The sequence below is a fragment of the Balaenoptera physalus genome (genome assembly GCF_965194825.1).
Source record: "Balaenoptera physalus genome assembly, chromosome: 16".
Taxonomy (NCBI): Eukaryota; Metazoa; Chordata; class Mammalia; order Artiodactyla; family Balaenopteridae; genus Balaenoptera; species Balaenoptera physalus.
This window is the reverse complement of record NC_138898.1, coordinates 87,983,703-87,997,977: the sequence shown is the minus strand read 5'-3', so window position 1 is coordinate 87,997,977 and position 14,275 is coordinate 87,983,703. Positions and strand designations below refer to the sequence as shown.

Genomic DNA, 14,275 nt, shown 5'->3' with positions numbered 1-14,275 from the left:
CCACAACTACTGAGCTTGTGCTCTAGAGCCCACGAGCCACAACTACTGAGCCCGCATGCTACAACTACTGAAGCCCGCGTGCCTAGAGCCTGTGATCCGCAAAGAACACAAGCCACTGCAATGAGAAGTCCGCACACCGCAACAAAGAGTAGCCCCCACTCACCACAACTAGAGAAAGCCCATGCACAGCAACGAAGACCCAACGCAGCCAAAAATAAACAAATAAATAAATAAATTTATTTTAAAAAAAAGTTTGGGGACACAGCTAAAGCAGTGCTGAAAGGGAAATTTACAGTAATACCAATATCAGAAGCAAAAACAAGGATATCAACCCTGCAGACATCAAAAGGATAACAAAGGAATATTATAAATAACTTCACACACATAAATTTGACAACTTTGGAAAAATGGACCAATTCCTCAAAAGAAGTGAACTACCACAACCCACCCAATATAAAATAATTGGAATAGCCCTATACTTATTAAGGAAATTAAATTTGCAATTTTAAAACTCCCAAAAAAGAAATCTCCAGGCCAAGATAGTTTCACTGATGGATTCTACACTAAATAAGAATTTACATCAATTCTACACAATCTCTTTCGAAAAACAGGAGTTAACATATCCCAAATTCATTTTATAAAGCTAGTATTACCCTGATACCAAAACCAAACAAAGGTGGTACAAAAACAGAAGATTACAGACCGACATATCTCATGGACACATGTAAAAATCCTTAACAAAAATTCAGCAAAATATAAAAATAAACATCATGACCAAACGGAGTTTATTCCAGAGATACAAAGATGACTCAGAATTGGAAAATCTACCAGTATAATCCACTATATTAATAAGCTGAAGAAGAAATTCACATGATCATATCAATTTGACACAGAAAAAGCTATTGACAAAAATCAACACTCATTCAAGATAAAAAGAGGGAATCAGTAAAACAGAAATAGAAGAGGAAAAAAAAAAAAAGAAATAGAGGGGAACTTCCTTGACTTGATAAAAAGGATATACCAAAAACCTACAGCTAACATCAAACTGAATGCTTTTCCCCCAAGATCAGAAATGAGGCAAGGATGTCAGCTCTGATCACTCTTATTCAACATATTGCTAGAAGTTCTAGCCAGTGAAATAAGGCAAGAAAAGGGAAAAAAGGATACAGATCAGTAAGGAGTAAGTAAAAATGTCCTTATCTTGCATATGACATGATTCTCTACATAGAAAAATACAAGGACTCCCCCCAAAAAAAAAGCCTAGAAATATTAAGTGAAGTCAGTAAGGTCAATATACAAAAATCAAATGTATTTTTATATACCAGCAATAAAAATGTGAACACCAAAATTAAAAATATAATGATGCTTATAATTCCTCAAAAAATAAAAGGATTAGGTGTATATCTAACAAAACAAAACATGCTGATAACTACACAACACTGACGAAACAAAGTAAAGAAGATCTAAGTAAATGCAGAGACATACCACATCCACAGACTGGAAATGTCAGCATAGTAAAGACGTCAATTCTCCCCAAACTGAGATACAGGTTTAAGAAAATTTCTATCAAAATCCCAACAAGATTTTTTTGTACATATAGACAAGATTATTCTGTAATTTATATGGAAAGACAAAGGAACCAGAATAGAAAAAAACAATTTTGAAAAAGAATAAGTGGATGGACTCACTCTACCTGATATCAAGATTTATTACATAGCTACAATAACAAAGACCAACCGTGTTGTGGGACAGATACATACTTTAACAACAGAACAGAATAGGGGACCCAGAGATAGACCCACACAAATACACTCAAGTGAATTTTTACAAAAGTGCAAAAGCAATTCAATGAAGGAAAGATAGCCTTTTAAACAAATGGTGCTAGAGCAACTGGACATCCACAGACAGAAAAACTAAACCTCATGCTATATAAAAATTAACGTAAAATGGATCACATACCTAAATGTAAAACTATAAAACTTGTAGGAAAAAAAATAGGAGAAAATCTTTAGGATCAAGGGCTATGCAAAGAGATCTTATACTTGACAGCAAAAGCACAATCCATAAAAGGAAAAATTGGACTTCACCAAAATTTAAAACTTTTGCTCTGTGAAAGACCCTGTTAAGGGGATGAGAAGACAAGCTTCAAACTGGCAGGAAATGTTGGAAATATACATCCGAAAAAGACCTAATATCTAGAATATATAAAGAACAAAACAACAATATAAAAACAAAGAACACAACAGAAAATGAACAAAAGACACAAAGAGATATTTTCCAAAGAGGATATATACAGATGGTAAATAAACACATGGAGAGAAGTTCAAGACCTTTAGGCATTAGGGAAATGCAAATTAAAACTACAATGAGATATCATTATACTCATCATTACCATATGGCTAAAATGAAAAACAGTGAAACACCAAATGCTGGCAACAAAGCAGAGCAACTGGAACTCAATACACTGCTGGTGGCAATGGAAACTGGTCAGCCAATCTGGAAAAGTATTTGGCAATCTCTTACAAAACTAAACATGCAACTACCTTATGACCCAGCAACTGTAGTTCTGGGCATTTATTCCAGAGAAATAAAGACTTGTGTTCACACATATGCTCTACACACTAATGTTTACAGCAGCTCTATTCATAATATCCAGAAACTGGATACAACCCAGATGTCCTTTAATGGATGAGTGGTTAAACAAATTGTGGTCCATCCATACCATGGAATACTAGTCAGCAATAAAAAGGAACAAATTATTAATATACACAACAAAGTGAATGAATATCCAGAGATTATGCTGAGTGAAAAAGCCAATGCCTACTATATAATTCAATATATGTAACATTCTTGAAATGATAAAATAATAGAAGTGATAACTAGTAGTTGCCAGGGATTAAGGAGGAGGTGGGGGCACGAGGGAAGTGGGCTTGGCTATAAAAGGGAAACATGATCCTTAGTGATGGAAATGTTCTGTACCTTGACTGTATCAATATCAATATCCTGGCTGTGAGATTGAACTACAGTGTCACCACTGGGGGAAACTGGGTAAGGGTACATAGGATGCCTCTGTGTGATTTCCTACAACTGCAAGTAAATCTAAAATTACCTCAAAATAAAGTTTAGCTTCAAAAAAGGCAAAATAAAGATATTTCAGACCAAGAATAAAAAACAAACAAATAAATAAAACAAAAACAAAAAAACAGAGTTTGGGGGCTTCCCTGGTGGCACAGCAGTTAAGAATCCACCTGCCAATGCAGGGGACACGGGTTCGATCCCTGGTCCGGGAAGATCCCACATGCCATGGAGCAACTAAGCCCGGGCGCCACAACTACTGAGCCTGCGCTCTAGAGCCCGCGAGCCACAACTACTGAGCCTGCATGCCACAACTACTGAAGCCCACGCGCCTACAGCCCGTGCTCCGCAACGAGAGGCCACCACAATGAGAAGCCCGTGCACCGCAATGAAAAGTAGCCCCTGCTCGCCGCAACTAAAGCCCACACACAGCAATGAAGACCGAACGCAGCCAAAAATAAATAAATAAATTTATTTAAAAAACAAACAAACAAAAAACAGAGTTTGTCACCAGCAAGAAAAGTTAAGGGAATTCCTCCAGGCTTATGAAAAAATACCAGATGGATGCCTGGATCTACACAAAGGAATTAAAAGCAGTGGAAATGATGAAAGAGTAAGTAAATATAAAAGACTGGTAAAGAAACCTTAACAAACTACTTAAAATAAAACTTTTAAATTTTATTTAAAGCAAAATAATACAATATATTATGTGGATACAAATTAAGTAAAAATAAAATGTTTGACAACAATAGCACAAATGCCTAGAGAGAGACCATGAAAGTATATTGTCATAAAGTCCTTATACTACACAAGAAATGGAATAGTATCTCAATGTAAGCTATGGTAAGTTAAAAATGTATGCTAAACCCTAAAGCAACCACTAAAAAGAGAAAACAAAGTCAGAGAAAATATGCCAATAAAGGAGAGGAAATATAAAATTACTCATTCCAAAAGAAGGCAGAAAACGATGAAAAAGGGAACAAAGAATACAGGACAATTAGAAAACAAATAGCAAGATGGTAAATGTAAAACCAATCATATCAATACTCTCATTAAATATAAATGATTTATATTTTAAAAGGCAGAGACTGTAAGAGTGGATTAAAAAACAAGAACAAACTATAGGCTGTTTACAAGAAATCCACTTTAAATATAAACATAAATAGGTTAAAAGTTAAAAGATGGAAAAAGATATACCATATTAACATTAATAAGAAAACTGGAGTGGCTCTATTTCAGACAAAGCAGATTTCAGAGTAAAGCATATTATTTGGGATAAAGAGGGTCATTTCATAAGTTATAAATAGGTCAGTTCACCAAGAGGTCATAATAACCTTAAGTGACAGAGTTTCACAATACATGAAGCAAAACTGATAGAACAGAATGAAGAAACAAATTCAGAAATTTATTTTATTTCAACATACCTCTCTCAAAATTTGATAGAACAAGTAGACAGAAAAGCAGTAAAAGGACATAAAAGACAACCTCAACAACATTATCAAGTAACTAAACATAATCAGCATTTATAGAAACTCCAACCAACACAGCAGAATACACATCCTTATTAAGTACGCGTGGAATATTTAACAAGCTAGACCATGTTCTGGTGCATAAAACAAGTCTCAAGTTTCAAAGGATTCAAACAATAAAAGTATCTTCTCTGACCACAATGGAATTAAAGTAGTAATCAGTAACAGGACAATTTCTGAAAAATCCCCAATCATCTGGCAACTAAAAACGTGCCTCTAAGTAATCACAAGGGCAATCAATCAAGTAACTGTATTAAAAAAAAAAAAAAAACTACTAGAATTAAGGAGCTTAGCAAAGTTGTAGGATACAAGATCAATAAACAAAGTTCAACTGCATTTCTATATTCTAGCAATAAACAATCAAAAATCGAAATTCAAAAAATATTACCATTTATAATAGCTTTCAAAAATATGAAATACTTAGGGATAAATCGGATTAAAAAATGTACACATTGTACTTGTATACTGAAAACTATGCAACACAGCTAAGAAAAACTGAAGATAACCTAAATAAATACCTAGTTTGTGGGTCAGAAGACAATACTGTTTGGATGTCATTCGTCCCAAACTGATTTACAGATTCAACACAATCCTAATCAGAATCTCAGGAAGCTTTTTTGTAGAAATTGACAAACTGATTTCAAAATTCATTTGGAAATGCAAAGGACCAAGAATGGCCAAAACAACTTTGAAAAAGGAGAACAAAGTTGGAAAAGTTACCTGACTTCAAAACTTTTAAATATATAGTAACAAGGCACTGTGTTATGGTGTCAAGACAGATAGTGGATCAGTGTAACAAAACAGAGTCCAGAAATAGATCCATATGTATATGATCAATTGATTTTTGACAAAGGTACAAAAATAATTCAGTAGAGAAAGGGCTATCTTTTGAACAATAATGCTGGAACAACTGGATATCCATATTGAAAAACATGAACTTTAATCCATTCTTCACACCACAAATAAAAATTAACTCAAAATGTATCACTGACCTAAATATAAAAAATAAAGTATAAAACTGCTAAAAAAACAAAGGGAAAATCTTTGCAACCTCTGGTTAGGCAGATTTCTTAAATGCAACATCTAAAGCACAGATGATAAAAATGGAAAAATAATGAAGTAGTATTCTTCAAAACTAAAAGCATGCTCTTTGAAAGACAGTGTGAGGAGACTATTTTCTCCAGATTGGGAAACATTTGCAAATTACATATCTGATAAAGGGCTTCTATCCAGAATACGTAAAGAAATCTCAAAACTCAACGATAAGAAAACTACCCAATTTTAAACCAGGCAAAAGATATGAGCAGGCGCTTGAGCAAAGCAAATACACAGATGGCAAAGAACCATATGGAGAGATGTTCAACATCATTATTCATTATGGAAATGCAAATTAAAACCACAGTAAGACACTATTATACTACACACCTATTAGAGTGTCTAAAATTGGAAAGACTGACCACGCCAAGTATTAGGGGAGATAGGGAGCAAATGGAAGTTTCATTCACTGCTGGTGGGAATGTAAAATATCACAATCCCTTTGGGAGACAGTTTGGAAGTAACTTAAAGTTAAGCGCACACATACTATAGGACCAAGCCATTCCTCTCCTAGATATTTACCCACAAGAAATGAAAACATGTCCTTACAAGGACTTCAAGGTAGCTTAATTTGTTGTTTTGTTTTGTTTTGTCTTTTTGGCTGCGTTGGGTCTTCGTTGCTGCGTGCAGGCTTTCTCTAGTTGCGGCGAGGGGGGGCTAGTCGTCATTGCGGTGCACGGGTTTCTCATTGTGGTGGCTTCTCTTGTTGCGGAGCACGGGCTCTATCTAGGCATGCGGGCTTTGGCAGTTGCAGCACGTGGGCTCAGTAGTTGTGGCACGTGGGCTCAGTAGTTGTGGCTCATGGACGCTAGAGCGCAGACTCAGTAGTTGTGACGCACAGGCTTAGCTGTTCCGTGGCATGTGGGATCTTCCCAGACCAGGGATTGAACCGGTGTCCCCCTGCATTGGCAGGTGGATTCTTAACCATTGTGCTACCAGGGAAGTCCTCATAGTAGCTTAATTTGTGATGGCCCAAAATGGGAAACCACCCAAATGTCCATCAATAGGTGAATGGAGAACCAAACTGTGGTACGTCTATCCATACAATGGAATACTACTCAGCAATAAAAATTAATTATTGATACATGCAACAACATGGAATAATGCTGAAATAATTGTGCTGAGTGAAAGAAGTCAGGCAATATAAAAATATATACTGTGTAATTCCACATATAAGACATTCTAGAAAATACAAACTAATCTGTAGTAAAGAGAAAGCATATCAGTGGTTGCCTGGGGTGGAGGGGATGAGGGACAGGAAAGGGTGGGAGGGACTGATTTCAAAGGAGCACTGAGACTCTTTAGGGGGTGATGAATATGTCCATGACGTAGACTGTGGTGATCGTTTCATGGGTATACACAAATGTCAAAATGCATCAAACTGTGTATTTTAAACGTGCAATTTACTGTTTATCAACAACACCTCAATAAAGCTGAGAAAACAGAGAGAAAGAGAAAACTACCAATGGCCTATGAAAGATAGGCACGTAATTCTGGACACCCCGAGCACCTGCATTTCTGTCTCCATCCTCCCTCTCTCTGTCCAGGTGCCAGTGCTGGGTTTTCATCCACATCCTACTTGCATTAAGTGCAAAAGTGATAGGAAAGCTGTCTGTGGGGAATGCATTATGGACTTAAAAAAGAAGAAAATGAGGGCAAACAGAATCTTCCTTCTGTAATTTGAAACACTGGCGTAACAAACACCTCTTGATGGTGAGATTCTAGGTGATTTTCTTTTGGTTACCTTAAAATTTTCTGTACTTTCCAAATCCTTTAAAACCATTATTTTGCTCTTTGGGGGAAAAAAGTTTTAAAAGAATGAGTCTAAATTCTCCATTAAGTAAAAAACTATTCGGGAATTCCCTGGTGGTCCAGTGGTTAGGACTCAGCACCTTCACTGCCGAGGGCCCAGGTTCAACCCCCGGTTGGGGGACTTCCCTGGTGGTCCAGTGGCTAAGCTCCACGCTCCCAATGCAGGGGGCCCGGGTTTGATCCCAGGTCAGGGAACTAGATCCCACATGCATGCTGCAACTAAGAGTTCGCATGCTGCAACTAAAGATCCCACATGCCACAACTAAAGAACCCGCACGCCGCAATGAAGATCAAAGATCCCGCATGCTGCGATGAAGACCCGGCACAGCCAAATAAATAAATAAATAAATCCCTGGTGGGGGAACTAAGATCCCACAAGCCGCAAAAAAAAACAATAAAGTAAAGAGCTATTCAAAAAGAAACCAAGGGGCTTTTCTTTCACCCTAATAATGAAGGACTAGCACCCTAACATACACACACACACATTAATGTAGATCAAAGAACAAGGAGATTTCATTTATAAAGGGGGAACAGTATGTACAATACTATACGCAGAAGGTCAAAACCTCACAAAACGGATATGTTCTAAATTCTGAACTTCACTAGTTGACCACTGAGTTGGCTCTCACCTAATTAAAGACATAACATGTGTTAACTAACTTCCTGCCCTCTGGGTTGAAAACCGAGCTCTCACACACTAAAGGGAAAGTCCTGCATGAATCTCCAGGAGGTGAGCAGCAGTGACAAGAGGCTCCTCTCCTCCAATGCTTAAAGCCTGTAAATGAATCAAGCGTTCAACACGGGATGGACGCCAGGAGAAGTGGGATTCTTAACCCTGCTTGTCCTAAGCTGTTGGCAGCAGACACTTATGTCACCTTTTTTAGCAAGTGTAGAAAGCCAGCAGGGGCTTCAGAAATGCCAAATGCTGATACAATATGTTTCTTTTTAAATAATTCTACAGGTCAAATTACGTGCACAGTGTTTTTTATGCGATCTGAATGTAAATCTTTAACAGTCTTCCTCCATGATTTCTAAAAGAAGAAACCAACTCCTTAGTGATAATCAAATTCTTGGCTTAAATCTTCACTTTCATTTCAGAGAAAAAAAATGAAAGTAGGTTAGCATACCATAACACTACACACATAACATAATACAGAACACTTACATGTCTTGGAGTGTTCGTGTGATAGCATGTAGTTGGCGAGAGGTGGCGTGTAAGTTAAACACTGCAGCGCTGCGTTGGCAAAACAGGTATTGCCCAAATTCTGGAGCCCAGCTCCTACTCTATGAGTTTGCTGCCACTTAAGACAAATCTTCTCAGATGGGAAAAGAACTTTTTGTGGAGGAGCAATGCCATCACCTAGGGCTAGAAAAATAAAACAAATATTTAAAAAGAAAGCTTCGTATACTTCCGAAGCTGAATAAATAGCAACACATCAAACCTGAATCTGATCAAGATTCTTATGACCAGCTAACCAGAAATACAGGGGAGAAAGGGACATTTTAAAAGAAATAGCCCAGAATGTGGGAAACTCTATATGATTTGGTTTCTTTGATAAACAAATTGCAAGGACAAAAAAGGGGGGGGGGCAGCATTTAACAGATTAAAAAAAACTTAAAAGACATTCACCAAATGCAAAGCGTAGACCTTGTTTGGAGGTTGATTTCAACAGCCAACTGTTAAAAAAAATTATACGACAACCTGGGAAATCTGCACATTGACTGGATTTTTAATATAAAAAGCTTTTAATTTTCAGACATGAATTCTTTAAATATACACACTGAACTATTTATAGATGAAGTATAAAGTCCTGGATTTGCTTTAAAATGATGGGGAGTGGGGAGAGGAGTAACTGGGTGCAGGTATAATTGGCCAGGAGCTGATAAACATCAAAGCTGGCTGAAGGGGGCTTCCCTGGTGGCGCAGTGGTTGAGAATCTGCCTGCCAATGCAGGGGACACGGGTTTGAGCCCTGGTCTGGGAAGATCCCACATGCCGCAGAGCAACTGAGCCCGTGAGCCACAACTACTGAGCCTGCGCGTCTGGAGCCTGTGCTCCGCGACAAGAGAAGCCGCGACAGTGAGAGGCCCGTGCACCACGATGAAGAGTGGCCCCCGCTCGCCGCAACTAGAGAAAGCCCTCGCACAGAAACGAAGACCCAACACAGCCCAAAAATAAATAAATTAATTAATTAATTAATTTAAAAAAAAAAAGCTGGCTGAGGGGCTGAGACTTCATTACAATTATTCTCTCTTCTGCACCTACTTAAAATTTTTCATTAAAATAGTTTTAAAAATAAATAAACTACAACACAATAAAAGTGCAGGAAAGTGGATTCCCTGTAATATTTGCTTCGGATGCTCGTATTCTGTACCCCCACCAGCACGGCATCCTCACCATCATCTCACCTACTCAGTCCTCACTAGCTGTCAGATACTCTCAGTTCCAAAGGTTGGTAGTGATGTCATCCCAAATTTACCAGCAGGGAAACAGGCTGTTAGGCATCACTATACATACTCATAAGTATAGTCTACATGGCCTAAAAATTTCTTATCTATTTTTAAAACTTAGAAACAGATTGCTAATGATACTCAGGTGAGGCTCAAAAACTTGTTATTTACGAAAGGTCAAAAATCATCCATAGCAAGACTGTTTTTTCAAAAGTTCGCCAGTTCCTCAGTACTACCAAAGACTGAGATGCCCAATAGATGGTTCTCTCTTTTAACAGCAATACTGAGTGTTTAAGCATGCAAACAGGCAGGCTTCAGCTTCGTGAAGAAGGGAGAGCAAAATCAGGAAAGGAGAAAGGGATGTTCAAAGAGCGTGACAAGGCCCCCAAAAGGGCCAGGTGGGGTGATACAAACTAAATCTTGAGGAAGAGAGAGGAGCCCCAGCAAGGTGACAGGAGGCTGGAGTCTGCGAGAGGATGTCCTGTGGGAATGCCCTGCTTATAAAGGTCTTTAAACCTCTCTGTATAACATTCAGTTACGTTGTTTGATTTGTGATGTAAGTATCCCCTCACCCAAAACACCTTCGGCAAATCATACCACCCACCTCCACATCACAATATCACACGCACTAGGAAGACTCAAAACAACGTGAGAGCCAAATTATTCTAAACCAAACAATGTTCTGAGTAGGAACTGATCTCTTAAGGTTTCAAAGCTTCCAAATCCGAAAGTCTCAGGAGTACCAACTAAAGTGTCAATGTCTTACTTATCAGGATGGGTTTTAACAAATATAACCACATTAACCTGGCTTTATACATAATGTAACATTTACATGATCTGCTCGCTTTCAAAGAGCTTTCTTTCTACAGACGATTTTAACTGGCAAAAACTAAACAAACAAAAAACAAAAACAAAGTTGGGTGGAGCTCATTTGTCAAAAGGCAACCATTTTTAAAAACATCTTAAAAAAAAATCTTTAAAATTTTAAAAGGCAGACATTTACTTAGGGCACTATAGTTAATTGACAAGTTAATGAAATGTTTGCCCATCTCAATTCTCACCAAGACAAAGTTTATCCTTCAAAAAATTAGGAATTCAACTACAAATAAATTCATAGTAACTAAAAATAATCTTACCTTGTTATGATACATATGTTAATCATGAACAAGCAGCAGAGGAAAATGAAGCCTGTCAAATAATGCTACTCTGCTGGCCATTCAGGTGGCAGTGTGTCTTGCAAAATAAGCCCCTCTCTGAAACCACCAACCCACTGACAGCATTTATACAGGAGTTTCGTGTAGTGATTCTTTTAGAAAGTAGTACCTTGATCCTTTTGTGGTGATAGTTTTGATTTTTCAGGTACAGATGAACTTGAATAAACTACAGCACCAGGTACTGGTCCTAAAGAAAGCGTGTGATTTGAAACATCATTTAACGAAGACACAGCACCCCAGCTGGCAGAACCTGCATCCATGTCTCCAGGTGAGACTGCCTCAGAACTGCCAGGCTGGTTCTGATAGGTTGATGGGTCTGAAGATTCAGAAGCTTTGTCAACTATGGTCATTGTTCACCTCTGTAAAAGATGAGAAAAGCATACATTTGTTTCATAAGGTAAGAAAAGTAATCTACTTTTTCTACCATTAGATCTTTGAAAACAATTAAAAACGGCTAGGCTAATTTTCCAACAAATCACCCCAATACAAAAGCAACACTATTTTTTAACTTTGTAATAATTTCCTTGGGATATTTACTGTTGTGCTAATCTGAACATGCCAACAATTTTTAATTATAAAATCTTCAATGAAGTATTTGATTAGATCTTGTCATTCTATTTCATGCCCTCTGAAAATCTGATATTTCGTTTTATAATCAGGTACCTCAATTTCCAACTCTATACATTCACCAAGAACCTATATTTTTTCTCTCCCTTGCTTAAACCTAGAATGTGAAATGCACTAACACATTTGGCTCAATTTTCAATTCATATATAATTCCTCAAGGAAAAGTCTCAACTACATGAAGAGAAAATCTAGCTTTAATTTGAAGCTTAAAGTCCAAAATGACACTGTTTGAAATATATTACTTTTTTTTTAAATATAGGAAGTCTCCCTTTTGAAACACATTTTGAAGAGGCTCATTTATTTCGCACATATGATTTTTTAAAATGAAGTCCATAAGGCATTACTGACATCAAACTGGAACACAAATACATGTTATAAAAGTACTTAATGATAATTTTCTCTCTGAACCCTATTAAAATCTTAGGGCCACCACTAACTGAGCACTTTCTATGTGCTAGGCATTGCGTTACTCACTGAACACACACTAACTTACTTAATTTTCATAATGACCTACAAGAGACTGGACAGAATCCACTGGGTCTACGAAATGGAGCAACTATTACCCAAACTAGTCACAACTGGGAAAAGGTCTCAAGCCCAAAGTTCCCGGCTGGGGTCCCTTCGGGCTCTACCAAACTCCACAACACAGCACTTCAGGAATGTTTCCCATATTGCCCAGCAGCAACCAAATCTGGCAGGCCACTGCTCTGCAGATGATCTTCCAGGCGTGCCCCGACTGCCTCCGGCCCAGCATCCCGACACCTGGACTCTGGACACTGCCCGTCCGCCCTAGGAGCCTCTCCGCGCCCCGTGGTCCTGTCCCGCCTTCTCTCTCCGGGCTCTGCACATGCTGTTCTTCTTTCCCCAAACCTCCTCCACCCTTCCACCTCCAGCCAGTGAACACCCACCCACCTTCTCCGTTTAGAATTCATTTTCTCTGGGACACTTTCCTTGATAGTCCCCTCCCCCAAGACAGTCTGAGAACCCCTCCTGGAAGCTCTGGGGCGCCCTGGGCACCCTCAGGCTGAGTTCCACCGTAGCGCCCGGGCATGGACTCCACAGCCGTCCTGCCTGTGGCTCTCCATCATGTTCTTGTTTACATGCCCTGACCTGGCACAAGGAAAGCTCGCCACACACGTGTTGAACAAATGAATGAGTTGTGAAGACAGGACGTAACCAGTGTTTGCTCCTAGCACCAATTTTCGCTGACTGTTTTATATAAAGTATCTCATTTAATCCTTAAAAATTCTGAAGTAGGAATAGCCTTTAAAACTTGTTTTAAAAAATATTCAACACAGTAAAATAATTACCCATGTATGTGACACTTCAACAAATGTTATGATGCACTGTCTACTCACAATAAGGTTTTTTTAAAAGCCTCAATTTTGTTGTGATTTTAAATTAAAGATTTAAATTAAGATTATCACCCCCCAAAAAAGTACAAACTTAAATATTTTTGGAATCTTACGTAGAAATAGAGAAGAAGATGTTAATTGGATCTTAACGAAAAGAAAAACTGAACTGAAATTTTAAGTCAATCTAGGTAAAACACAGGACCTTTATTCAGGAAGAAAGCCTGAGCCATATTATCCAAATAAAGTTTATACTTTCCTCATCTGACAGTCAAAAGAAATTACAAAACAGTGTGGAGGCAAGAGTAAGACAACAAGGGAAAAAGAAGTAGAGAAGGAGGAAAAGGAAAAAGAAAGCCAAACAGTGAAGGTTAAGCCAGCCTTATTTACAGTAATTTAAATAGCAAAAACCTTGATTTTCTGGGATAAACATCCCTTCAGGACAATCATTAACAAATGACCAAATAAAACCATTTTACTTGCTCCAGTTGCCTTTGGGGGGTCGCGGCGGCGTGGGGGGGGGGGGTGTGGTCACACAACTCTTAAATTAAGAAAAAAAAAAAACAAGGAAAACGTACAACGCAGTCATTGATAACCATATAGCATTATAATTTGGTAAAACCAAAAACATCCATTCTCCTTCAGATGTATATTCAGCCAATGACTTCTTACCCTGAAACCATCAGGTATTAAACTAAACTCCATCTGCTATGGAGAAAACCTTTCTGGAAGCCAAACAATGTTGCGTAGGGCTCAGGATTCAGATGTCACATGTTCTTTACTCTCAGTAAAGCTTCTAAACATTACTGAAATAAATCTCAGGACTTTTAAGCAACTACTTCAATGAAAAGTTTAAATTTCTCTCAACACCTCCTGATGATAGACAAACAAAAAGTTACAAAAGCATGTTTGAAAAAAACTGAGTACAAAAATCAAGGTTGGATGTGTGTGGAGGAATGAGACAAAGTGACTTCTCAATTGTTTCCATTAAGTGTACCTGCTGTAAGTACAATGTTTTACTTGAAAGTCTTAAAATGCTGTCCCTTATATGGTATTTCTCCCTTGTGGTGACCAAATGCTAGAATACATTATTCTTTTTCATTTTTAAAAGAATAAGCATA

At 37.9% G+C, this 14,275-nt stretch overlaps 1 protein-coding gene across 2 annotated transcripts in view; it reads right to left on the bottom strand.

Moving 5' to 3' along the window:
• USP42 (ubiquitin specific peptidase 42) overlaps window positions 1-14,275 on the bottom strand; it is a 45,119-nt gene that overhangs the window by 26,331 nt on the left and 4,513 nt on the right. For both annotated transcript variants that reach the window (XM_082429952.1, XM_082429953.1), the window contains exons 2-3: window positions 11,285-11,534; window positions 8,677-8,877 (exon numbers count right to left, since the gene is read on the bottom strand). In XM_082429952.1, coding sequence (XP_082286078.1) covers window positions 8,677-8,877; window positions 11,285-11,525 — 442 coding nt within the window. In that variant the 5' untranslated portion in view covers window positions 11,526-11,534. The remainder of the gene's footprint in view (window positions 1-8,676; window positions 8,878-11,284; window positions 11,535-14,275) is intronic.